The following is a 27,777-nucleotide window of genomic DNA, read 5'->3' on the forward strand; positions in this document are numbered from 1 at the left end:
GTCTGTTTCCCTACCATGCCATTTTGACCACTATAACTTTGTAGTACGTTTTAAAGTCAGGTAGCATGATTCCTCTGATCTCGTTTTTCTTTTTCAATATGTCTTTGGCAGTTTGGGGCCTCTTTCCCTTCCAAATAAATTTTATAGTTAGTTTTTTACAGTTCACTAAAAAATACTGTGTTGATTTTTATTGGGATTGCATTAAGTCTGTAGATCATTTCAGGTAGGATAGTCATCTGCAAACAGTGAAATTTTGACTTCTCTCTTTCCAATTTGGATGCCTTTATATCTGTTTCTTGCCTCAGTGCTCAAGCAAGTACATCTAACACAGTGTTAAATAGGAGTGGTGATAGTGGGCCTTATTGTCCTGTTCCTGATTTTAGAGGGAAATATTTTAGGATTTTATTATTGTAAATGATGTTAACTGTGGGTTTTTCATATATACCCTTTATCATGTTCAGAAAGTTTCCTTCTTATTCCTGTCTTTTGCAGTGTTTCTTTTCAGGAAAGTGTACTGTTATTTTCTTAAATGCTTTTTCTGCATCTATAGATATGATCATGTGATTTTTTCCCTTCGATCTGTTTATGTGGTGTTCTTATGTTGAACCATCCTTGCATACCAGGGATGAAATCCACTTGGTCATAGAGTATAATTCATTTGATGTATTGCTGACTACGATTAGCAAGTATTTTGTTGAGAATTTTAGCCTTTAGGTTCATTAGAGAGATTTGTCTGTAATTTTCCTTTCTTGTGGTGTCTTTGTTTGGCTTTTGTATTTCGATAATGTTGGCATCATAGACTGAGTTAGGCAATGTTCCTTCTGTTTTGATTTTTTGGAAGAGTTTAATTTAATCAAGATTGGTGTTAGTCCCTTCTGGAATGTTCGGTAGAATTCCCCTGTGATGCCATCTGGCCCGGGGCCCTTCTTAGTTGGGAGGTTTTTTAAAATTTTACTTTTAATTATTATTTTTTAATCCCCCTGTGGCCTTTTGCATACTGTCTGCACTCTGTGTCCATTTGCTGTGCATTCTTCTGTGTCTGTATTTATTTTTTATTTATTTCCCCTCCCCACCTTGTACCTAGCTTGTGGTCTGCTCTCTCTGTCATTGCGCTCTTGTGCCTTTTTTGCTTGTCTCCCTTTTTGTTGCATTAGCTTGCTGAGTTGGTTCTCCCCGGTGCTTGCAGGCTGGGTGGTACTCCGCGGCGCTTGCAGGCCAGGCAGCTCTCCACAGTGTGTGGGTGAGCTTGCTTTCACAAGGAGGCCCTGGGATGCAAACCCAGGACCTTCCATATGGTAGATGGGAGCCCAACTGATTGAGCCACAGCTGCTAGTTGGGAGGTTTTAATGACTGATTTTATCTCTTTACTTGTGATTGATTTGTTGAGATCATCAGTTTCTTCTTTCATCAGTGTAGGCTGCTTATTCATTTCTAGGAATTTGACCCTTTCCTCTAAATTGTCCTTATTGTTGGCATGTAGTTTTTCAAAGTATCTTCTTATGATACTCTTTATTTCTGTGGGGTCAGTGATGATTTCCTCTTTCTCATTTCTTATTTTATGTATTTGCATCTTTTTTCTTTTTGTTAATCTAGCTAAAGGTTTGTTAATTTTCTTATCTTCTCAATGAACCAGCTCTTTGTTTTATTTTTTCTAGTGCTTTCTTTTTTTCTATTTGATTTAGTTCTGCCTGATCTTTGTTTCTCCTTCCTCTGGGGTTCTTTTGTTGTTTTTTTACTACTTCCTCCAGGTGTGCAGTTAGGAGTTCGATTTTAGCGCTTCTTTTTTTTAAAAAAAAAGATTTATTTTTAATTTTTATTTATTTTTTATTTTTCTCCCCTTCCCCCCCAGTTGTCTGCTCTCTCTATCCATTTGCTGTATGTCCTTTTGTGTCTGCTTGTATTCTTGTCAGTGGCACCATGAATCTGTGTCTCTCTTTGTTGCGTCATCTTGCTGTGTCAGCTCTCCATTTGTGTGGTGCCACTCCTGGGCAGGGTGCACTTTTTTCCACGTGGGGCTGCTCCTTATGGGGTGCACTCCTTGTGCGTGGGGCTCTCCTATGCGGGAGACACCCCTGTATGATATGGCACTCCTTGCATGTGTCAGCACTGCGTGTGGGCCAGCTCACCACATGGGTCAGGAGGCCCTGGGTTTGAACCTTGGACCTCCCATGTGGTAGGCAGATGCCCTATCCATTGAGCCAAATCTGCTTCCCTCTTGCTTCTTTTTTGATGTATGAATTTATGGCTATGAATTTCCCTCTCACTACTAGCTTTTACTATGTCCCATAAGTTTTGATATGTTGTGTTGTCATTTTCATTAGTTTCAAGGTGATTACTGATTTCTTTTGAGATTTCCTCCTTGACCCACTGTTTGTCTAAGAGTGTGTTGCTTAACTTCCATATCTTTGTGCCTAATCTGGTTCTCTGGCCCTTGCAGATTTCCAGCTTCATTCCACTGTGGTCAGAGAAATTATTTTATATGATTTCAGTTCTAGATTCATTGAGACTTTCTCTGTGGCCTAACATGTGGTCTATGTTGGAGAATGATCCATGTGTGCTTGAGAAGAATGTGTATCCTGCTGTATTGGGTGTAGTGTTCTGTATATATCTATTAAGTCCAGATCTTTTTTTTTTCTCTAAGATTTATTTACTTTTATTTATTTCTCTCCCCTTCCCCCCATTGTCTGCTCTCTCCGTCTATTCACTGTGTGTTCTTACTGCGTCCACTTGCATTATCCGGCAGCACTGGGAAACTGCATCTCTTTTTTTGTTATGTCATCTTGCTGTGTCAGCTCTCCATGTGTGCGGCATCACTCCTGAGTGGGCTTTGCTTTTTTTTCTCACAGGGTGGTTCTCCTTGTGGGGCATCCTCCTTGCACGTGGGGCACCCCTATGCAGAGGTGCCCCTGTATGGTACAGCACTCCTTGTGCGTGGCAGTGCTATGCATAGGCCAGCTTACCACACGGGTCAGGAGGCCCTTGGGATTGAACCCTGGACCCTCCATATGGTAGGTGGATGCTCTATCAGTTGAACCATGTCTGCTTCCCCAGATCTTCTATTTTAGTATTCATAGTATATGTTTCTTTATTGATTCTCTTTTGAGATGTTCTTTCCAATGTTGATAGTGGTGTGTTAAAGTCCCCCACTATAACTGTAGAGGCATCTATTCCTTCACTTAGTTTCTCCAGTGTTTGCCTCATGTATTTGGAGGCATCCCTATTAGGGGCATAAACGTTTATGATTGTTCTTTTGTCTTGAAAGGTTATCCCTTTCACTAATATGTAGTGTCCATCTTTGTCTCTCAGAATAGTTTTGCATTTAAAGTCTATTTTATCTGATATTAATATAGCTACAACTGTCCTTTTTTGGTTATCATTTGCCTGTAAGCTTGTTTTTCAGCCATTCACTTTCAATCTCCTTGAATCCCTGAGTCTAAGGTGTATTTTTTGTAGATAGCGTATAGATGGGTCATATTTCCTTATCCAGTCTTCCAATCTGTGTCTCTTAACAGGTGAGTTTAATCCATTGACATTCAGTGTTACTACTTTCAAGAAATTACTTGTATTAGCCATATTTTCTTTGGATTTGTGTTGTCATATGTTGTTTGATTTTTTTTTTTCTCTTTTTGTTTTAGTTGATCTTACATTCTCCTCCAACTCTGTCTTTCCTGTTTTTTTCTTTCCTCCTGTAGAAATCCCTTTAGTATTTCCTGAGGGGCAGGTTTTTTATTGGCATACTCTCTTAGTTTCTTTTATCTGTGACTATTTTGAACTCTCCATCATTTTTGAATGCTAGCTTTGTTGGATAGAGTATTCTTGGTTGGAAATTCCTTTAGTACCTTGACTATGTCATACCATTGCCTTCTTGCCTCCATGGTTTCAGGTGAGAAATCAGCATTTAATCTTATTGAGTTTCCCTTTTATGTGATGGTTCTCTTTTGTCTTGCTGCTTTTAGTAGTCTCGAGCATTGAATAATTGGACAGATACTTGTCCTCTTGGGATTTATCCTGTTTGGGGTATGTTGTGCTTCCTGAACATGTACATGCATCTCCCTCAATAGGTTTGGGAAGTTTTCAGCCATTTTTTCCTCCAGTACCCCTTCTGTCCCCTTTCCCTTCTCTTTTCCTTCTGGGATGCCTATAATGCGTATGTTTGTGCTTTTTGCATTGTCATTCAGGTCCCTAAGTCCCTGCTGAATTTTTTATATCTTTCTATCCATCAATTCTACTATCTGTTTGATTTTAGATGTACTGTCTTCCACATCACTAATTATTTTTTCTGCCTCTTCAAATCTGCTGTACTTTGCTGAGTGTATATCCCTTATCTTTTCATGCATGATTACAATTTCTTCTGTATGCTCTCCAAGTGTTTTCTTAATATGCTTAATCTCTTCCTTCACTTCATTGAATTGGTACATGATACATGTTTTGAGAACTTTAATTATTTGTTCAGTGTTCCACTTCTCTTCCTGGTTTTTAGTTTGTTCATTGGATTTGGCCATGTTTTCCTGAGTATTGGTATGTAAGTTTTGTTGCTGTCTGGTTATCATTTTATCTTGTTGGGTTTATTCAGTTGATTAGCTTTTTTGTCTTGGGGTTTAATTAGGTGTTGTTTTGTGTGCGTGTTAAGTCTTCTCTTTGTCACTTTGTTCTTCTTCTATTTCCTTGTTGTTGGCTAAGTTCCCTTCCCATGGCTTCTGAGTTCAATGTTAGAAACCCGCAGTTCCTCCTTGAGCAAACACTAATTCTGCTGCAGTCTCTCCATATCAACGTCCAGACACCTCCTGCCCTGTAGGTTCTTGAAACAGCCCGCTCTGGCAGAATTCCGTCACCATACAGCCTGTCCTTTGCAAGAGAGATGAAGACGGTGTACTTACTTGGATGCCATCTTGCCCTGACTCCTATACATTAGTCTAAGTATTCTTTTTTTATTGTTAGTTTGTTTTGTTTTGTTTTGAGGTACGCTGGGGGTTGAACCTTGGACCTCGTGTGGGAAACCAGCGCTCAATCCCTGAACTACACTAGCTCCTGAGTTGGTTTTTTCGTTTGTTTGCTTGCTTGTTTGTTTTTGTTTTTAGGAGGTACTGGGGATTCAGCCTGGGATCTTGTATATGGGAAGCAGGCGCTCAACCACTGGAGCCACATCTACTCCCCATAAGTATTTCTTTTTTAAAATCTTACCTTTTGACTTAGGTAATGTCAAGTATAGCAATATGACTTGTCTCAAATATATTCTAATATAATCTGATTGATACCAAAGTGGAAAATGCACTAGAAAATGTTTAAATAATGTTTGGTTACCAGAGATGGAGCTTGACAGATACAGATCATTGAAGCAGATGTAATTGGTGTTGTTTTGCACATTGTGACCTTTGACATAGCATTTAAGGAGGCAATACTAATAGCCAAATATGATACGCAGAGTGATTTGTTTCTCAAGTTATATGCACAAGGTATTTTAGTGAATAAGGCCGTAATATTTTTGAACAGTTTTATTGAAATACAATTCACATAATATGAATTTACCTATTTAAATGTACAATTTAGTAGCTTGGGGTATATTTACAGAGTTGTACAGCAATCATGTCAGTTTTAGAACATTTTTTCCCACACCATAAAGAATCCTTGCACCCCTATCTGGTCATCACCCAATATATCTCTCTCCTTTTGTCTTTATAGATTTTGCTGTCCTGCATATTTCATGTAAATGGTATCATTTACATATGGTATGATACCTTTTTTACTACCTATTTTCACTTATCATAATTTTTCAAGTCCATTCATGTTGTTGTGTGCCTCTGTGTTTCATTCTTTTTATTACTAAATAATATTCTAATGTGTGGTTATACCATATTTTCATTATCCATTCATCAGGTGGTGGACATTTGGATTGTTCCATCTTTTGGCTATTGTGAATAATATTGCTATGAACATTCTTGGACAGGCTTTCATTTCTCTTGAGTTATATATTTAGTGGACTTGCTAGGTTCTTTGGTAACACTTTGTTTAACCTTTTCAGGAACTGCTGTGACATTTTACATTTCTTTCAGCAGTTTGTGAGGGTTCCAATTTCTCCACTCTTGCCAACACTAGTTATTATCTTTTTTGACCCTTGCCGTCCTCCTGGATGTAAAGAGATAGCTTATTGTGGTTTTGATTTCCATTTCCCTGATGGCTAATGACATTGAGCATCTTTCCACGTGTTTATTGGCCATTTGTATAACATTTTTTGAGAAATGTCTATTCAGCTTCTTTGCCAAGTTTTTAAAAATTGGGTTATTAGTCTTTCTATTACCAAATTTTAAGACTTCTTTATATATTCTACACAAGTCCGTTATCAGATATCAGAATATTACTTTGATCAGTTTAATTTAAAAATTATTCCAATTTTGAGTTCTCTACTTATGTGAGCTTTGAAGTTTAATTATGTGAAATGACTATAAGTATATTTTAATTTGTTTGCTAGAATAGTATTAATATTTTTGAGAGTAAAAATAAAACCATTACAAGTGTGTTTTCTAAAGTTAATATGTAGCTTTGGTTTAATACTTTTAAGTTATTTTCTTTTTTTTAATTTTTTTAATTTTTTTATTTTTTATTGATTTTGTAAAAATATTACATTAAAAAAATATGAGGTCCCATTCAACCCCACCACCCCCACTGCACCCCTCCCCCCCCCCCAGCAACACTCACTCCCATCATCATGACACATCCATTGCATTTGGTAAGTACATCTCTGGGTATCTCTGCCCCTCATGGCATTGGTCCACATCATGGCCCACACTCTCCCCCATTCCATCCAGTGAGCCCTGGGAGGATTTACAATGTCCGGTGATTGCCCCTGAAGCACCATCCAGGGCAACTCCAAGTCCCAAAGGCACCTCCACATCTCATCTCTTCCTGCCATTCCCCATACCCATCAGCCACCATGTCCATTAAGTTATTTTCTGATAACTACAATACAATTTATAGATATCGCAGTATATACATTGTAAAGTTAAGCTTTATTGAGGATTTTATATATACACAATTGTTTTGTAAGCTGCTTTTATTTTTAAATAACTACTCATTGAAGCTTGGCTTCATCATCAATTTATTTTTCTAAGCTAGCACATAAGATTAATCTACCAAATGGCCATGTAGCTTTTGCCAGAGGCCTTCCTGATCTTTATTGGGCAGAATTATTTTGAAATTGGAAGCCTATCAGCTTTGCCTTTGAGTATATTCCATGTGACAAAGAACTATTAGAGAACAAAAAAACAGAAACAATTCTCTTTATTTAGCGCTTACTGTGTGTCAAGTACCATCCTAGACACCATCCACTTAATCTTACTGGATCTTTATAATGGCTTTTGGAAGTAAATATTGTATCTATTTCACAAAAGAGAAAGCAATGACACTCTGAGAGAACAAACAATTTACTTAAGGAACACAACTATTAAGTGGTTAGGACTTGAACTAAGTCTTTCCAATCCTTTTTTTTTCAATTGGAGAAGGTGTGGGTTTATGGAACAATCATGCATAAGATACAGGGTTCCCATATCCCTCCCTACTATTAACACCTTGCTTTGGTGGGGAACGTTATTAACAATTGATAAAAATCACATTTTTGTAATTATACCATTAACTATAGTCCATTCCTTTAAATTAAGGTTCACTATTTGTGATATATAGTTCCATGGATTAAAAAAAATTTTTAGTTAGTAACAAATACTCAAACTAAAATTTCCCCTTTTAACCTCATTCAAATATATAATTCAGTGGTGTTAATTATATTTGCAATGTTATGGTACCATCACTTCTATCCATTACCAGAATGTTTCCATCATCCTAAATAGCATTAACTCTCTATTCCCTACCCCATCCCATCTACCCTTGTAACCAGTATTCTAAATTCTAAATATGAGTGTGATTTTTCTAATTATTTCTTATCAGTAAGCTCATACAATATTTGTCCTTTTGTGTCTGGCTTATTTCACTCAATGTGTAGTGTCTTCAGGGTTCATCCATGTTGTTGCATGTGTCAAAAATACATTCATTTTTATGGCTGAATAATATCCTGTTGTATGTATATACCACATTTTGTTTATCCATACATCAGTTGATGGACACTTGGGTTGCTTCTATCTTTTGGCAATTGTGAATAATGCCACCATGAAATTCAGTGTGCAAATATCTGTTCGAGTCTCTGTTTTCAGTTCTTTTCAGTATATATCCAGTAGTGGGATTTTTGGATCATGTAGTAATTCTATACTTAACTTTCTGAGAAACTGCCAAACTGTATTCCACAGTGGCTGCACTATTTCACATTCATACCAGCAGTGAATGTGTTCTTCTTTCTCCACATCCTGTCCAACACTTGTGATTTTGGATTTTTAAAAATAATAGCCATTCTAGTGGGTGTGAAATGCTATCTCACTGTTGTTTTGATTTACATTTCCCTAATGACTAATGATGTTGAGCATCTCTCATATGCTTTTTGGCCATTTGTATATATTCTCTGGAGAGATGTTTATTCAAGTCTTTTGCCCATTTTTAAGTTAGGTTGTTTGCAGTTTGAAGTTATTTATGAACCCCCAAAGGAGATTATGTTTGTAAACTTGTCGTGATACCCCTTGATCGATTTAAATCTGAAGGCTTTACATTTACTTGATTAAATCAAGATTGGAGCTTTGATTCGACTATTATTAAGGGTGTGGAGGGTTGAGTCCCCGCCCCCTTGGTGGGCTATATAAAGGATAATCAAGAAGACAGGGAAAGAGATACACAGAGGAATAGAGAGAGCTCTGTAGACATGGAGTAGGAGAGAACTTGTTAGCTTTGATCCTTCAACCTGGGAAGAAAGATGAGTTATTTGCCTGATAGTTTACAGCTAGCTGACTTTGTGAAGAGAGCAGAGCAGCTGGACCCAGAAAGAAATGAGCCCTCCAGCCTACAACTGAGATTGGAAGAATCTGGGCCCATGGAGCCTTAAGAGGAAAGAGGAAGGCTGAACCCATGCAGACATGGCCCGCCATCTTGCTTCAACATATGGCAACAGATTTTGGTGAGGAAGTACCTCTCATGGTACCTTAAGTTGGATTCTTTAGGGCCTTGTAACTGAAAACTTCTACCCCAAAAAAATACCCTTTATGAAAGCCAACAGATTGCTTTGCATCAACCACTCCTTTGGCTTATTAATGCAGCTTGTTTGTCTCTGTGTTGCTGAGTTGAAGGATATCTTTATATATCCTGGATAATAAACCCTTATCAGATACATACTTTCAAAATATTTTCTCCCATTGTTTAGGTTATTGTTTTACTTTCATGATAACGTCATTTGCACAAAAGTTTTAAATTTTGATGAGGTCCCATTTATTTAATTTTTCCTTTTGTTCCTTGTCCATTGTGTGGAAAGTCCGAGAAACCATTGTCTAACACAAGGCCTTGGAGATGCTTTCTTGTATTATTTTTTTCCCTAGGGGTTTTATAGTTCTGGTTGTTATGTTTAGGTGTTTGATCCATTTTGAATTGATTTTTGTATACAGTGTGAGATAGGGGTCCATCTTCATTCTTTTGCCTATAGATGGCCAGTTCTCCCAGCACCATTTGTTGAAGAGACTGTTCTTTCCCAATTGAGTGGTATTTGCCCCCTTGTCAAAAATCAGTTCACTATAAATGTGAGGGTTTATTTCTGAACTTTCAGTTAGATTCTATTGGTCTATATGTCTGTCCTTCTTCCAATGTCATGCTGTGTTCATTACTGTGGCTTTGTAATAATTTTTATGATTGGAAAGTGTGTGTCCTCAGACTACCTACCTACCTACCTATTTTCTGAACATTTGAGAGCAGGTTGTATACATCATATTCTTTGAATGTATCATATATCTATGTATATTTCCTGTGATCAAGGTTATTCACTTATGTAATCAACTTAAGTACAGTTATCAAGTTCAACAAATTTAATATTGATATAAAACTTAAATTCTTTATTCCAATTTTTTCTTATTTCCCAATAATGTCATTTTGAGCCTTTCTTCTCCATTCTTAGCTACCATGCAGTGTCATGTATTGAACTTTAATTGTCAGTTTTTCTTTAATTGTGGAAACACATGCAATCTAAATCTTCCCATCCCTGTCCCTCCCAAGCATACCATTTTGTGGGATTAATCACATTCACCATGTTTCAGTACCCTCTCTACCATCTATTACTAGAACTTTACCTTCACTCCAAATAGAAATCTTTTTTTTTTTTTAAGATTTATTTAATTTATTTCTCTCCCTCCCCCCCCCCCCCCATTGTCTGCTCTCTGTGTCCATTCGCTGTATGTTCTTCTGTGTCCGCTTGTATTATCAGGTGGCATTGGGAAACTGCATCTCTTTTTTTTTTTTGCTGCATCAGCTCTCCATGTGTGTGGCTCCACTGCTCAGTGGGCTGTGCTTTTTTCATGTGGGGCGGCTCTTCTTGCAGGTACACTCCTTGCATGTGAGGCTCCCCTACACAGGGGTGCATCTGCATGGCACAGCAATCCTTGTGCATGTGGGCCAGCTCACCACATGGGTCAGGAGGCTCTGGGTACAGAACCTGGACCCTCCATATGGTAGGTGGATACTCCATCAGTTGAGCCACGTCTGCTTTCCCCAAATAGAAATCTTACATGAATTTTTCACTAACTCCCCATTATCCCTATCCCTGTACCTTGAAACCTGTGCTGTACTTTCTGTCTCTATGAGTTTGTATATACACTGCTTTTTCTGTTTACCCTGAGGCTTACATTTAACATTCTAAATATAGGGGATTCTGGGAAGATGGCATTGGAGTAGGCAGACAGCCTCAACTCATGAAAAAAACAGAGAAGGGGCCAAAAGCTGTCTCAGGTACCTGCTTTAGGTATCAGCAGACTATGACAATGCTGCACTACTCCCAGGAGGGTGAGGGACAGACAGAGAGATGAAGAACCTGAATCTACAAACATGAGTTACTAACCCCCTGTGGCAGCCAGGAAGGGCTCCCATTCTCCACCCTCAAAGACATTAAGCCTGGATAAAACCCCTGGCCCACTCCAGCTGATTGAAGAGGGGAACAGAAGTCTTCCTCCCTATCATCTATTAAAAGGAAAAAGGGAGGGCAAGCCAGAGGGGATCCCTTCAGTGAATTTGGCCAGTGGAGCCTGCTTTGAGTCTTTGTTCTGGCCAGACCAGAAACACTGGGAAGTGCAGGTTGAAGGAAACACCCCCAGAAGAAAGGTTCACTGATGAGTGCTGTCTCCTGGCTGGCCAGGAAACTGCATGGAGAAAAAGTGCTTTTAGGTCTCTCTTAACCTCCTTTGCTAAAATCTACACCCCAAGAGTGGGCAATTTTGAAGACTTAGAATAAGTTGAACCAAAAAGAAGAGGGAAGTGGATGTGGCTCAACTGAGAGAGCATCCGCCTACCATATGGAGGATCCAGGGTTTGTTTCCCAGGGCCTCCTGACATGTGTGGTGAGTTGGCCCATGTGCAGTGCTGCCATGTGCAGGGAGTTCTGTGCCATGCAGGGGTATCCCCCACATAGGGGTACCCCACGTGCAAGGAGTGCACCCCACAAGGAGAGCCACCCCGTGCAAAAAGAGTACAGCCTGCCTAGGAGTGGGCCCTGGAGAGCTGACACAGCAAGATGACGCAACAAAAAAGAGGCACAGATTCCCGGTGCTGCCGACAAGAATACAAGCAGACACAGAAGAACACACAGCGAATGAACACAGAGAGCAGACAATGGGGGAATGGGGAGTGAAATAAATAAAATAAACCTTTAAAAAAAAACTCAAGAGGTATGGGAGAAAAAACAACACTAGGCAAGAGAGAGAAATTGACTGTCAGAGTAAATTCACCAACATATTCAGATGCCTAGACATCAACAAAAAATTACAAGCCATACTAGAAAACAGGAAGAGATGGCCCAACCAAAAGAACAAACCAAATGTCCTGATGAGATAAAGGATTTAAGATAACTAATCAGTGACAATCACACCAGTCTCCTAAATCAATTCAAGGAGTTGAAGGAAAATATGACTAGATATAAAACGATATTAAGAAGCACTGGGTAAACACAAAGAACAATTTGAAAGCCTGCAAAGAAAAGTAATTAGATCTTATAGGAATGAAAGACACAATAGATGCACTGATGGGGGGAGTTGTCCATGTGGGAGCAGTGGGGAGTGTGGGGAGTGGGGTATATGGGAACCTCTTATATTTTTTGATGTAGCATTTTGTGTGGTCTATGTATCTTTAAAATAAAAAGATTTTTAAAAAGTATTTTAGAGGGAGTGGATGTGGCTCAAGGGTTGAATGCCTGCTTCCCACATGGAAGGTCCTGGGTTTGGTTCCCAGTGCCTCCTAAAAACAAACAACAAGCAAACAAATGAAAAAACCAACTTAGGGGAGCCAAATGTGACTGAGGGGTTGAGTGCCAGCTTCCCACATACAGGGTCCTAGGTTTAATCCCTGATGCCAATACCTCAAAATAAAAAAAAACAAAAAAAAAAAAACAAGTACATGAGAGATTGAGGGGGTGTGGATATGACTCAAGCAATTGGGTGCCTGCCTTCCACATGGGAGGTCCTGGTTTTGGTTCCTGGTGCTTCCTAAGGAAGATGAACAGATGCCACAACCAGCAGATGATGCAGCCAACAGAGAGCAGAAGTGGCTCAAGCAGTAGGGCACTTACTTCCCATATGGCAGGGCCCATGTAAGTTCTGGTGCCTCCTCAAGAAGATGAGCAGACAACGAGCAGACAGGCAAGGGAGCCATCTCAGGTGTGGGAATAAATAAAAAGTATTAAAAAAAAAGTACAGTAGAGGCATATATTAGCAGATTTGAATTGTTTGAAGACAGAATTAGTGATTTGGAGGACAGATCATCTGAACTGGAAAAGATAACAGAAAGAGAAAAGAATGGAAAAAAAACAGAACAGGGACTCAGGGAATTGAATGACAGTGTAAAATGCACAAACTGTGTTATCAGTTTCCCAGAAAGAGAAAAGAATGGAAAAGGGTTAGAAAGAATATTTGAGGATAAAAGGACCGAAAATTTCCCAACCGTTACGAAAGACATAAATACCAATATCCAAGGACAGTGCACCCCAAATAGAACAAATCCAGATAGGCCTACTATGAGACACCTACTATTCAAATGTAGATAGAGATAAAAAGAGGATTCTGAAAGCAGCAGGAGAAAAGCAAAGCATCACATGGAAGGGAACCTCAATAAGATTAATGCCACCCTCTCATCAGAAACTGTGGAGGCGAGAAGAAAGTGGTATGATGTACTTAAGGTACTGAAAGAGAAAAACTGCCAGCCAAGAATTCTGTATCTGGTAAAACTGCCCTTCAAAAAATGAGAGTGAGTTCAGTCTTCAGAAACAAAAACTGAGAGTATGTTACCAAAAGACCAGAATTTACAAGTGATGCTAAAGGGAGTGGTGCAGACTAAAAGGAAGAAACAAGGGTGAGTGACTTGGATAAGAGTGTGGAAATGAAGATTATTAGGAAGGGTAAATCAAAGGGTAAAAAGACAGACAACAGTAAGATGTGAGAATGGAAAGCCAAAGAACAAAATGGACCAAGTAACTAATGTCGTTAGGGTAATAACATCAAATGTTAATGACTTGGAACTCCCCAATCAGAAGACAAAGATTGATAGAAGGGGTAGAAAATTATGAGCCATCTATATGCTGTTTACAAGAGACTCACTTCAGACATAAGGACACAACCAGGTTGAAAGTGAAAGTTGGAAAAAGATACTTCACACCAAAAAAGACCTGGGATAGTGATAATAATATCAGACGAAATAGATTTTAAATGCAAAACTGGGGAAGTGGGTGTGGCTTAAGTATTGGGCTCCCGTCTACCATATAGGAAGTCCAGGGTTTGATTCCTGGGGTCTCCTGGTAAAGGCAAGCTGGCCCATGTGGCAGGCTGGCCTGAGTGTAGAGCTAGCCTGCACAGAGTGCTGGAGCAGCAAGAAGATGCAACAAAAAGAGATACAGAGGAGAGACAGTAAGAGATGCAGCAAACCAGGGAGCTGAGGTGGTGTAAGAGATGGAACGCTTCTCTCCCATTCCAGAAGGTCCCAGGATCAGTTCCTGGTGCTGTCTAAAGAGAAGACAAGTACACACAGAAGAGTGCACAGTGATTGTATGTGGAGAGTAGACAGCGTGATGGGGGGGGGGGGGGCAGAAATAAATAAATCTTAAAAAAATGCAAAATTGTTATAAGGAATGAAGATCATTATTTATTAATAGAAGGGGCACTCTCCAAGAAAAAATAACTATAATGAATTATAAGAAGTTCCCTTCAACTGGGAGTCTAACCTGTGTGCCCCAACATACAGGAGGCACACACTGGCAAAACTGAAAGGAAAAATAGATGTCTCTACAGTAATAGTTTGAGTTCAATATACCACTCTCAATATTGTGTAGAACGTCTGGATAGAGGATAAAGAAACAGAGAATTTGAATAATGTAAGAATATATTATATATATTTCTTTTCATGCACTCATGGATCCTTCTCCAGCATAGACCATATGTTGGGTCACAAGACAGGTTTTAATAAATTTAGAAAGGTTGAAATTATACAAAACACTTTCTCTGATCATAACAGATTGAAACTGGAAGTCAATAATCAGTGGAAAAAGAAAAAATTCATAAATATATGGAGATGAAACAATGCACTCTTAAATTTTAAGATCGAAGAAGTGGATCAAAGAAGAAATTGCAAGAGAATTCAGTAAATATCTTGAGATGAATGAAAATGAGAACACAGCATACCAAAATTTATGGGAAACAGCAAAGGCAGTACTGGGGGATATTTATAGCCCTCAATATTTTTCATTAAAAAAGAAGAAAGAGCTAAAATTGAAGATCTAACTGCACACCTGGAGGAACTAGAAAAAGAATAGCAAACTATTCCCAAACTGACTCTATAACAGTCTCATTTGCTTTGATAACCAATTTAACTTCACTGGTATATACACATTATATAATTACACCCACCATCTCCCCACCTTTGTGTAGTTTTTCTCAAAAATTATATTTTTTATATCAGACCAAAACCAGCGATTTAGAATTACATTTTGTGCATTTTCATTTTAGATCCTGTAGGAAGTAAAAAGTGGAATTACCAACCAAAAATACAGAAGTACTTATATTTCATTATCTTTACTGTTTTTATCTTTACTATGTTTGTTTATTTATGTGGCTTCAGTCAATTGTCTTGTGTCCTTTCCTTTCAACGTAAAAAACTGCCCTGGGGGGAAGTGGCCTTGACTTAAGTGATAGAGCATCTGCCTACCACATGGGAGATTCAACCCAGGGCCTCCTTGACCCGTGTGGAGCTGGCCCACATGCAGTACTGATGCGGGCAAGGAGTGCCATGTCACGCAGGAGAGCCCCACATGCAGGGAATGGGCCCTGTAAGCAGAGCCGCCCAGTGCGAAAGAAAGTTCGGCCTGCCCGAGAGTAGCGCCGCACACACAGAGAGCTGATGCAGCAAGATGACGCAACAAAAAAGAGACACAGATTGCTGGTGCTGCTGCCAAAATAGAAGTGGACACAGAAGAACACACAGTGAATGGACAGAAAGCAGACAACTGGGGTGGGGAAGAAGGGGGAGAGAAATAAATAGAAAATAAATCTTAAAAAAAAACAACAAAAAAAAATCCCCACAAAACTGCCCTGGGGAATAGATGTGGCTCAAGTGATTGAGTGCCTGCTTCCCACATTGGAGGTCCTGGGTTCCCTGGTACCTAAAACAAATAACAACAAGAAAACAAACTCCCTTTAACATTTCTTGTAGGACTAGTCTAGTGGTTGGGAAGTCCTTCAGCTTTTGTTTATCTTGGCATGTCTTAATCCCTCATTTTTGAAAGGCAGTTTTTCAGGATATAGACGTCTCGATTGGCAATTTTTGCTTTCAGCAGTTTAAATAAACCATCCCACTGCTTTCTTGCCACCATGCTTTCATTTTATTGTGTATTACACGTTGCTTCTCTCTAGTGGCTTTTAGAATTCTCTATCTTTGGCTTTCACCAGGTAAATCATAACATGGTAGGTTTATAGTATTTGCTGTTTGTTGAGATCTTGGATGTGTATATTCATGTCCTTTGTTAAATTTGGGGAGTTTTTAGCCATTATTTCTTTGAATATTTTCTCTGCTACTTCTCTTTTTCTTCTCCTTCTGAGATTCCCATAAATAATATATTGGTATGCTTGATCATGTCCTTCAGGTTTCTCAGGTTTTGCTCACTTTTCACTCTTTCTTCTTTGTGCTTTTCAAATTGGATGATTTCATTTGTCTTGTTTTCATGTTCTCTGATTTTTCTACTGTCAGCTCTAGTATGCTGCTGAACCCCCCCCCTCTAGGGAATTTTTAATTTTTTATACTGTGCTCTTGGATCTGCTTGGTTCCTTTACATCATTTTCATCTCTCTCGATATTCTCTTTGTTTCCATCTATAGGTTTCCTGGTTTCCTTTAGCTCTTTGAGCATATATAGGACCATTAAAAAAAAGTCTTTGTCTTGAATGTCCCAGATCTAATCCTTCTCAATGATGTTTTTTAATCCCCCCTTGCTGCTTTTTGCTTGCTGTCTGCTTTCTGTGTCCATTTGCTGTGTTCTTCTGTGTCTGTATTTTATTTATTTATTTCCACCCTCCCTTGCTTGCTGTCTGCTCTGTGTGTCCATTCGCTGTGTGTTCCTCTGTTTCTTCTTTTTTTCTTGTCTCTCTCTTTCTTGCGTCACCTTGCTGAGTTGGCTCTCTGTGGTGCTTGCAGGCTGGGCAGTACTCTGCAGTGCTTGCGGGCCAGCAGCTCTCCGCAACGTGCATGTGAGCCTGCCTTCATAAAGAGGCCCTGGGACGTGAACCCAGGGCCTCCCATATGGGAGATGGGAACCCAACTGATTGAGCCACAGCCGCTTCCCTCAATGATGGTTTTTAATGCTTTAAACTTCTCCTTTGCCTGGACTATCACTTCCTGTTTTTTCCACCACCACCCTGTCCCAGATGACTCCTTCATCTCTTTGCTCGCTGTTTTTGCTCAGTTTCTGCTGCTGTTTTTGCTTGCTGTTTGCACTCATCTGTTTGCTTTTTTTTTAGGAGGCACTGGAACCAAACCCGGTCCCTCCCATGTGGGAGGTGGGTGCTCAACTGCTGGAGCCACACTTGCTCCCTGCTGTTTGTCTTTGCTCGTTTGTCTTTGCTTGTTGTCTGTCTTCTTTAGGAGGCACCAGGAACCGAACCCAGCACCTCCTGTGTAGGAGGTGGGTGCCCAATTGCTTGAGCTACTGCCTGCTTCTTTGTGTGTTTTGTAATCTTTTGTTGAAACCTGGATATTTTAATATTGTAATACAGTGTTCCTAGATCTAGACTCTGAGGTGTCTGTTTGTATCCAGCTAGTATTTTAAGAGGGCTTTCCTTGAATGCCAGAAGCTAACATGAACAAAAATAGCAACAGGATAAAAAGAAAATATCTTTTTATAGTCTTTGGGTGAGTGCTCTTTTTCATAGATTTTCTATGTAATGAGTTTAGAGTTTAGCTCCAGGTCAGAGCATAGGGGTAATGGTGATAGTGAGACCTGTAACATTTTTTCGCTAAGTTTATGAATAAAAAATTGATGTAACAAGATTTTTCAATATTATAAACAGATTAAAAGCTAGTACATTTTAGATCATTTGGCAAAATACAAATATACTCTTTCTAGGTGCCTAAAATGAATTATTTGAGGAAATTTTATTCCAAGAATTCTAGTTAATAGGTGGGATATCCATAAAAGGCCTCAAGTTCAGCCAGTGAAAAGAGCTTGGGGCCTCCTCAGGTCTTTCCTGGGCATGCAGAGCCCAGGAAATGTGATTCTAGATTCCCATGACCACGCTGGTACTTTTCAAAGCCCTTTATGGATATCTTATCTCATCTTTTCCTTTTATGTATTTGGTCAGTATGTTGTTTCTCTAGTTGTAATTGCTGCTTCAGGCAGAAGTGATGTTAAACAATTGTTGCTGATTTTTTCCATCAAATGCTTCAAGGAAAAAACTACATTTTGCAGTTCTGTGTCAGCTTAAATAAAGAGAAAAGCCTTGAGAATGAGATTTTCCAGGGACCTGTCAGAGAGGTCAGATAATGACAACTATGTAAGAATTGGGCTTGGAGGTATTCCAGCTGCATTATGTCCCCACCCAGAGACTGTTAGTTTGTTGGTTTTCAGCATGACTAAAGGGCTTTTGATGTTCAAGGATGGCATAGAACTGGGGATGGGTATGGGACTAGCACAAGTTAAAATGCCAAAAAGCTCACTGTTTTTACCAAGATTCATCTATTTTTCTCAAAGAAATATTCTTTGGATCATTGCAAGCCTTTGCTTAATTTCCAGAGTCCTAAAAATGTTGATTTTGAGAGTTTTGCTGGTGTTCCCATTGCTTTTATGGTGGAGAGACTTTTTGGAATTCCTTTCTTTGCCATACTTACTAGTATCACTCTACTCTCTTTTTTTTTTTTTTTTAAGATTTACTTATTTATTTATTTTTTCCCCCAACCCCCATTGTCTGCTCTCTGTGTGTCCATTCGCTGTGTGTCCTTCTGTGTCTGCCTATATTCTAATTAGGTGGCTCCGGGAACTGATCCTGGGACCTTCTGGAGTGGGAGAGAGGCGATCATTCTCTTGTGCCACCTCAGCTCCGTGTTCTGCTACATCTCTTATTGGCTCTCCTCTGTGTCTCTTTGTTGCATCATCTTGCTGTTCCAGCTCTCCACGTTGGCCGGCACTCCTTCCATGTGGGTCAGCTTGCTGTGTGGGCCAGTTGGCCTTCATCAGGAGGCCCTGGACATTGAACCCTGGACCTCCTATATGGTAAACGGGAGCCCAATTGTTTGAGCCACATCCGTTTCCCTCTCTTTTTTAATATACTGTAAATGATAACTGTGGTAAGATTACCTCATTTTTATATATGAAGAATTATGTAAGCATGCGAATTGAGTTACTCAAATGTATGATCTCAGTTGTTGAACTACAGAGAAGCAAGAGTATTCTTTTCTTGTTTCCTATGATGCCAAGGGAGGAAAAGTTGATTCTTTTCCCCATAGCTTTCTTGTGAGGTTTCAAGGAGTGAATACATGGAATGAACTTAGATCAATAAGATTTCAATTAATATTAGCCATCAAACAACCACTTTTTCCTTCTTCTCTTATTTACCACACTCCTTTAATCACAAGTGTTGCCTTCTCCTCCTCCCTTTCAGAGCTACTTCCTTTTAACCTCAAGTGGTGAAACTAGTCAAGCTCTGAATATAAAGGATTGGAATTGAGAACAATTGCCTATAACATTTCCTTTGTCTGAAAATTGTTTTTATTTTGTTAATAGAAACTACATAATTTTTTTACTATGTGGTGAATGCTGAAAAGGAATAAATAGGGAGATCTGCAAGGGCAGAGATGTTAACTTTAGCTACTTGAAGGTTTGGGGAATGAGAGTTGTGTAGTATAATACATGGGAGATTGAATAAGAGCAGTTTACAGAAAATCTGGGCTCTGCTCCCTATTTGCCACCAAAAAAGCCATATGATTATTGCCCCTTAATAACTTCAACTGGGAATCTTATTGGAGTTGAATTATATGTCATCTGATATATTTTCTTTTTGTGTCTTATTCTTTTGAAATGCCTAATTTTCTTATGATGAGAATTGAGAATGTTATATTCATTTTAAGACTTTTTTTTTTTTTTGGAGTTAATTATCAGAACAATTCTGGAACCTAATAAATTGTCTCAGTATTCTAAGGAAACTCTAGCATTCACCTATGTTCTTTAAAAATATTCAAATATTGTTTCCTGTCTTTTACAAAAACAGTAACTATTTTATTAATATCCTTTATGTGCTTTGTTTTAGGTTGGTACAGAGGAGTTTCAACAAAGAAGCCAAATATAAAGGTAATGAAAAGCCTATTGCTTTCTCATTTTAATAATTAATTTATTTCTAATTGCAGTAAAATACGTATAACATAATAATCTTTTAAACTATTTTAAGTGGACAATTCTTTGACATTAAGTACACTGACAATACTTTGTAACTTTCACCACTATCTATTTCTAGGTTGTTTGCATGATCCCAAACTAAGGCTCATACTAATTAAAAATCTTCCTATTTCCCCCTCTTCCTACCTCTGTAACCATAATTCTGATTGCTGTCTGCTTGAATTTGCTTATTCTAAATACTTCATGTAAGAGAAATCATAGAATATTTGTCTTTTTGCATCTTATTTCATTCAACATGATGTACATATTCAAAGTTCATCCATGTTGTAGCATGTACCAGCTCTTCTTTTTATGCCTGAATCATATTCCATTGTATGAATATACCACATTTTGTTTATCCATTCATCTGTTGATTGATACTTGGGTTGCTTTGACCTTTTGGTTATTGTGAATAATGCTTCAATGAACATTTTTGTACAAATATCTGTCCTAGTTCCTGCTTTCAGTCTTTTTTTGGGTACATTCCTAGGAGTGGAATTGCTTGGTCATATGGTATTTGTTTAATTTTCTAAGGAAACCTTTTTCCACAGTGGTGTACCATTTTACATTCCCTTTAACAAGTATTTGTTCTTCTACGTCCTCTACAACACTTATTTTCATTTTTTAATAGCTGCTGTTCTACTGGGTATGAAATGATACCTTGTTTTTTCATACTTTTTTAAATTAGAGAAGTTGTACATTTACAGAAAAATACAGAGTTCCCATATGCCCCCTATTATTAACATTTGGCCTTAGTGCACTATCTTTGTTACAATTGATGAAAAAAATTATTATAATTTTACTATTAAAGTTCATAGTTTACATTAAGGTTCACTGTATTGTACAGTACTAAGTTTAAAAAATTTTTTATTCTAGTAACAAATATAAACCTAAAATTTCCCCTTTTAACCACATTCAAATATATAATTCAGTGGTGTTAATTATATTTCACAATCCTGTGCTACTATCACCACCATCTATTACCAAATTGTTTCTGTCACAGCAAACAGAAATGCTGTGCCAATTTAGCATTAATTTATTTTTTATTAAAAAAAATTTTTTTGTACTGGGACCAGGATTGAACCTATAACCTCATATGTGGTATGCTGACACTCAACCACTTGAGCTATACTGGCTCCTCTAGCATTAATTTCTGTTCCCTCCCCACAACCCCTGATAACCTGTATTATAGGTTCTGACATTGTGAATTTGCTTATTCTTATTTGTTTCCTATCAAATACAATATTTGTACTTTTGTGGCTGGCTTATTTCATTCAACACTATGTCTTCAAGGTTCATCCATGTTGTCACATGCATCAGAACTTCATTCCTTTTTATGGCTGAATAATAATCCATTGTATGTACATACCACATTTTGTGTATCTGTTTACCTATTGATGAACACTTGGGTTGCTTCTGTCTTTTGGCATTGATGTTCAAACATTTATTTGAGTCTCTGCTTTCAATTTTTTTGGTATATACTTAGAAGTGGGGTTGCCAGGTCACATGGTAAGCTGAGGAAACTCCATACTTTCTTCCACAGTGGCTGCACAATTTTACAATCTTCTAATAATTAATGAATGTTCTTATTTCTCCATATCCTCTTCAACCCTTGTTATATATTTTTTAAAGTAGTAGACATTCTAGTGTGTGTGAAAATAGTAGCTCATTGTGGTTTTGATTTACATTTTCCTAATGGCTAATGATATAGAGCATCTTTTTAATTTGTTTATTGGGCGTTTGTAAATCTTTGGTGAAATGTCTATTCAGTGATTTTGTTCACTTTTTAAATGGGTTGTTAGTCTTTTGGTTGAGTTGTAAGAGTTCTTTATGTATTCTGGATTGTAAACTCTTATCAGATCAATGATTTTCAAATATTTTCTCCCATTCTGTAGGCTGTATTTTCACTATTTTGATAATGTTCTTTGTATAAAAGTTTTTAAATTTTATGAAGTCTGTTTTATCTGATTTCTTTGTTGCTTGTATTTTTGGTGTAAAATATAAAGATCTATTACCTATTACATGGTCTTGTAGATATTTTTCAATGTTTTTTTCTAAAAGTATTACAGTAGTAGCTCTAATATTTAGGTCATTGATTTATTTGAATTAATTTCTTTCTGTAGTGAGAGATAGGCATCCACTTTCATTCTTTTGCATGTAGATTTCCAGTTGTCTCAACACCATTTGTTGAAGAGACTATTATTTTCCCATTGAAAGTACTTGGCACCCTAGTCAGAAATGCACTGGTCATAGATGAGTAGATTAATCTCTGGATTCTCTATTCTATTCCATCGGTCCTTATTCCAGCACCACACTCTTTTCATTACTGTAACTTTGTAGCAAAATTTAAAATCAGGAAGGATGAGTCCTCTAATTTTGTTCTTCTTTTTCAAGATTATTTTGGCTATTTGGTGTCCTGCAATTCCGTATGAATTTGAGGGTCAGCTTTTTAATTTCTTCAAAAACTTCTGCTTGGATTTTGATAGGGATTGTACTGAATTTGTAGATCGCTTTAGGCAGTATTTACATCTTTAACAATATTAAGTCTTTTTTTTTAAAGATTTATTTTATTTATTTCTCCCCCCCCCCCCCCACCCTTGTCTGCTTTCTTGTGTCCATTTGCTGTGTGTTCTTCTGTGTCCGCTTGCATTCTTGGCAACACCGGGAATCTGTGTCTCTTTTTTTTTGCGTCATCTTCCTGTATCAACTCTCTGTGTGTGCAACCTGACTTCTGGGCATGCTGCACTTCTTTTGTGCAGGGCAGCTCTCCTTGTGAGGTGCACTCCTTGTGATTGGGGCTTCCCTATGCAGGGGACACCCCTGCATGGCATGGCACTCCTTGCGCGCGGCAGCTCTGCATGTGGGCCAGCTCACCACCACCTGGGCCGAGAGGCCCTGGGTTCAAACTCTGGACCTCCTATATGGTAGGTGGACGCTCTATCAGTTGAGCCACATCTACTTCCCAATATTAAGTCTTACAATCCCTGAACACAGGAAGTCTATTTGTTTGGGTCCTCTTTAATTTCTTTTAGCAATATTTTGTAGTTTTAAGGTCTTTCACCTTCTTGGTTGAATTTATTCCTTTATTCCTTTAGATGCTTTCGGAAATTGAATTGTTTTCTTGCTTTCCTTTTTTGGTTGCTATTATTGGTATATGGACATCTGGCTGACTTCTGTGTTTCTTTTATATTATGCAACTTTGCTTTGTTTTTGTAAGTGAAATTCTTAGTTCTAGTAGCTTTCTTTTGGATTCTTTGGAATTTTCTATATGTAGGATCATGTCAGTTGTGAATAGACATAGTTTGATTTCTTTATCAATTTGGATGCCTTTTATTTTTGTTTCTTGCCTAATTACTCTGGCTTGAACTTCCAGTATGGTGTTTAATAACATTGGTGATACTAGGCATCCTTGTTTTCTTCCTGATCATAGGAGAAAGCTTTCAGTATCTCACTCTTGATGATGTTAGTTGTTTTTTTTTTTTTTTTTTAAAGATATCTTTATTTATTTAATTCCCCTCCCCTCTCCCGGTTGTCTGTTTTCTGTGTCTTTTTGCTGCGTCTTGTTTCTGTCCGCTTCTGTTGTTGTCAGCGGCATGGGAAGTGTGGGCGGCGCCATTCCTGGGCAGGCTGCACCCTCTCTGGCGCTGGGCGGCTCTCCTTACGGGTGCACTCCTTGTGCGTGGGGCTCCCCTATGCGGGGGACACCCCTGCGTGGCAGGGCACTCCTTGTGCGCATCAGCACTGCGCATGGGCCAGCGCCACACGGGTCAAGGAGGCCCTGGGTTTGAACCGCGGACCTCCCATGTGGTAGACGGACGCCCTAACCACTGGGCTAAAGTCCGTTTCCCTGTTGGTTTTTTGTAGTTGCCCTTCATCGTGTTAAGAAAATTTCCTTCTATTCCTAATTTTTGGAGTGTTTTTTTTTTTTAAGGAGGTACCGGGGATTGAATGTTGGACTTTATATGTGCAAAGCAGGTGCTCAACCATTGAGCTACACCCGCTCTGCTGGAGTGTTTTTTTTTCTTTCATGTAAGCATTTTTATTTTTGTTAGTTGCCTTTTTTGTTTCAATTGAGATGGTCATTTAAAAAATTTCATTCATTCTATTATATGGTATAGTACATTGGTATTTTTATGTTGTATCCTCCCTTGCATTCCTGTAATAAATCCCACTTGGTCATTGTGTTTAATATTTTTAACACTGTTGCTTTCCCGTGCCAGTATTCTTTTGAGGATCTTTGCCTCTATATTCATGAGGGATATTTGTGATTTTCTTTTTTTTTTTGGTGTCTTTATCTGGCTTTGGTTATCAGTGTAATGGTGTCCTAGAATGAGTTAGAAAGTAACCCCTCCTCTTATAAAATTTGGAAGAGTTTGAAAAAGATTGGTCTTAAATTTTTGAATGTTTGGGAGAATTCGGCAGTGAAACTATATGGTCCTGCATTTTCGTTGTTGGGAGATTTTTAATTACTGATTAAGTTTCCTGTTATAGGTCTGTTGAGATTTTCCATTTTGTCTGATGTGATGAAGCCTTTTGAATGCTTCTAGGATTTTGTCAATTTCATCTATGTTTTTAAATTTCTTGGCATGTAATTGTTCATAGTACCCTTGCATAATCCCTCTTATTTCTCTGGTATCAGTAGTAATGTACCCTCTTCCCCACAATTCATTTCTTTCTTTTTTGGGGGGGAGGTACCAAATAAGTTTATTTGAAGGAATGGTACCAAGGAAAGAACTTGGTGGATGTTGATACAACTTATAGAAAAAGTAAACCCAACACACATGCACTACCCTGTGACTTTGCGGAAGCTGACATAAGGTTTAGCTCTCATAATCACTGCTTCCCAGAGTGTGCTTGTCAAAGATACTCTGCCAAGCCAGAACCCGGGCCCCCATCTTGTGCAAGTTGGTTATGTAGTCACTCAGTTCTTTGATGGACTTCACCTGCTCATTTAGGTAATGAGTGTCAGTGAAGTCACACAAGTGGGGGTCATTTTTGTCAGTGGCCAGTTTGTGCAGTTCCGTTAGTTACTGATTCACCTTTTTTTCCAAGTGTAAGGCACACTCCATTGCATTCAACCTGCTCTCTCAGTCATCTTGTTCTGGTTTCTTGATATCCTGAAGGAAAATTTGACTTCCTTGTTGGTTCTGCATCTTCATTAGTTTCGCAGCATGTTCCCTCTCCTCATGAGATTGGTGAAGAAAATATTTGGCAAAGTTCTTCAAAGCCACATCATCACAGTCAAAGTAGTAAGACATCGACAGGTAGACGTAAGAGGTGTAGAGCTCCAGGTTGATCTGGTGGTTGATGGCAGCCTCTGAGTCCTGGTTATAGTTCTGGCACACCTGCGACAGGGATATGGTCGTCATGGTGGGCGGTTGAGAAGCGGCGGCGGCTATGCAAAACTGAAAGGACTGTGGAAGGCATCTGGGGGTGGCTGGCCAACAGGGGTGAGTGCCAGGTTCCGTTCACGCAGGAAACCACGGCGACTCTCCACAAAAATTCTCCACAATTCATTTCTGATTTTAGTTATGTCATCTCTTCTTTTCTTTGTCAGTCTAACCAAAGGTTTGTCAATTTTCGTTGATCTCTTCAAAATAATATTGTTCATTCTCTCTTTTGTTTTTCTATTCTGTTAACATTTGGTTTAGTTTGCTCTTCCTGTCTAGTTTCTTTAGGTGTGAAATTATTTTTGTTTAAGATAAAAAAAGTTTTTGATTTATGACCTTTCTTTTTTTATGTAGACTTTTAAACCTATAAATTTCTGTGTATTGTCTTTGCTGTATCTCTTAAGTTTTGGTATCTTATGTTTTCATTTTCATTTGTTTCATGTTATTTCCTGTTACCCCTTCTAATTTCTCCTTGACCCATTATTTAATAGCGTTTTGTTTAATTTCCATATATTTGTAAATTTTTCAGTTTTTCTCGTTACTGATTTCTGTGCTTATTCCATTGTGGTCCAAGAAGATAGTTTGCGTGGTTTAAATATTTTAAAATTTATTAAGATTTGATTTGTGGCCCAGAATATAGTCTATCCTGAGAAACAGCCCATATGTACACATGAAAATACTGTATTTTGCCATTGTTGGGTGGGGTTTTTATATATATATATCTATATCTATTATGTATGGTTAATAGGTTGTTTAAGCCCTCTGTTTACTTATTTTTTTTAAAGATTTATTTATTTATTTCTCTCCCCTCCCCCCACCCCAGTTGTCTGTTCTCTGTTTCTATTTGCTGCGTCTTCTTTGTTTGCTTCTGTTGTCAGCAGCACGGGAATCTGTGTTTCCTTTTGTTAAGTTATCTTGTTGCGTCAGCTTTCCGTGTGAGTGGCACCATTCCTGGGCAGGCTGCACTTTCTTTTGCACTGGGCGGCTCTCCTTACAGGGCGCACTCCTTGCGCGTGGGGCTCCCCTATGCGGGGGACACCCCTGTGTGGCATGGCACTCCTTGCGCACATCAGCACTGTGCATGGGCCAGCTCCACACGGGTCAAGGAGGCCTGGGGTTTGAACCGTGGACCTCCCATGTGGTAGACGGATGCCCTAACCACTGGGCCAAGTCTGCTACCTCTGTTTACTTATTGATATTTCATTTAGATGTCTATCAATTTTTGAAAGTTGTGTATTGAAGTCTACAAGTATTATTTGTGAAGTATCTATTCCTTCAATTCTGAAAATATTTTGCTTTACATATTTTGGGGTTTGTTTTGAGGTGTATATATGTTGTTTTTTTAAAAAATTTATTTCTCTCCCCTTCTCTGCCCTCCCCCCCCCAGTTGTCTGTTCTCTGCATCCACTCGCCACTGTGTCTGCCTACATTCTCGTCAGCAGCACTGGGAATCTCTGTCTCTTTTTGTTGTGCCACCCTGCTGTATCAGCTCTTTGCGTGTGCTGCGCCACTCATGAGCAGGCTACACTTTTTTTCACGCTGGGTGGCTCTCCCTAAGGGGCGCACTCCCTGCGTGTGGGGCTCCCCTACGCAGGGGCACCCCTATGTGGCACAGCACTCTCCATGTGCATCAGCACTGCGCGTGGGCCAGCCCATCTAACAGGTCAGGAGGCCCTGGGTCTGAACCCTGGACCTCCCATATGGTAGGTGGACGCTCTTATCAGTTGAGCTAAATCCGTTTCCCTTTTCTGCCCTTTACTTTCAACCTCTGTGTCTTTATGTCTAACTTGTGTCTCTTCTAGACAGCATATAGTTAGATCGTGGTATTTCATCCAGTCTACAGAGCTCTGCCTTTTAATAGGAGTATTTAATCAATTGACATTTAAGTTAACAGTTGAGAATGAAGGATTTACTTCTGCCAATGAGCTATTTATTTTCTGTATGTATGGCATATTATTTGTACTTTTTATTCCTCTATTGCCTTTTTTGTATTTAATTGCTTTTTTGTAGTGTACCAATTTGATTCCTTTCTTTTTTACTTTTCTCTTATTTTTAGTCATGTTCTTAGTAGTTGTCTTTTAGTTATTAATGTCTTAAACTAATAACCTAGTTTGACTAGTAAAAACCTAGTTTCCTCATACACAGACTCTATTCCTATATATCTCTGTCCTTTCTCTTTTATATTGTTATGGTCTCAGATTACAACTTTATATATTGTATGCTTATCAACCTGTTTTAAAGTGTTATTTTACACATTTGCCTGTTAAGTAATATAAGGGGGGAAGCAAGACAAAACAAAAGGATAATAATTTAGGATTTTATATTGATCTATGTAGTTACCTTTACCAGTGTTATTTCTTCTTCTTTTT

General features: G+C 38.6%; 1 protein-coding gene across 15 annotated transcripts in view; it reads left to right on the forward strand.

The window, feature by feature from the left end:
- Positions 1-27,777, forward strand: part of DOCK3 (dedicator of cytokinesis 3) — a 657,203-nt gene that overhangs the window by 129,831 nt on the left and 499,595 nt on the right. For all 15 annotated transcript variants that reach the window (XM_058288315.2, XM_058288314.1, XM_058288308.2 and 12 more), the window contains exon 3: positions 19,894-19,934. In XM_058288315.2, coding sequence (XP_058144298.1) covers positions 19,894-19,934 — 41 coding nt within the window. The remainder of the gene's footprint in view (positions 1-19,893; positions 19,935-27,777) is intronic.

This window comes from Dasypus novemcinctus, chromosome 26, assembly GCF_030445035.2.
Source record: "Dasypus novemcinctus isolate mDasNov1 chromosome 26, mDasNov1.1.hap2, whole genome shotgun sequence".
Taxonomy (NCBI): domain Eukaryota; kingdom Metazoa; phylum Chordata; class Mammalia; order Cingulata; family Dasypodidae; genus Dasypus; species Dasypus novemcinctus.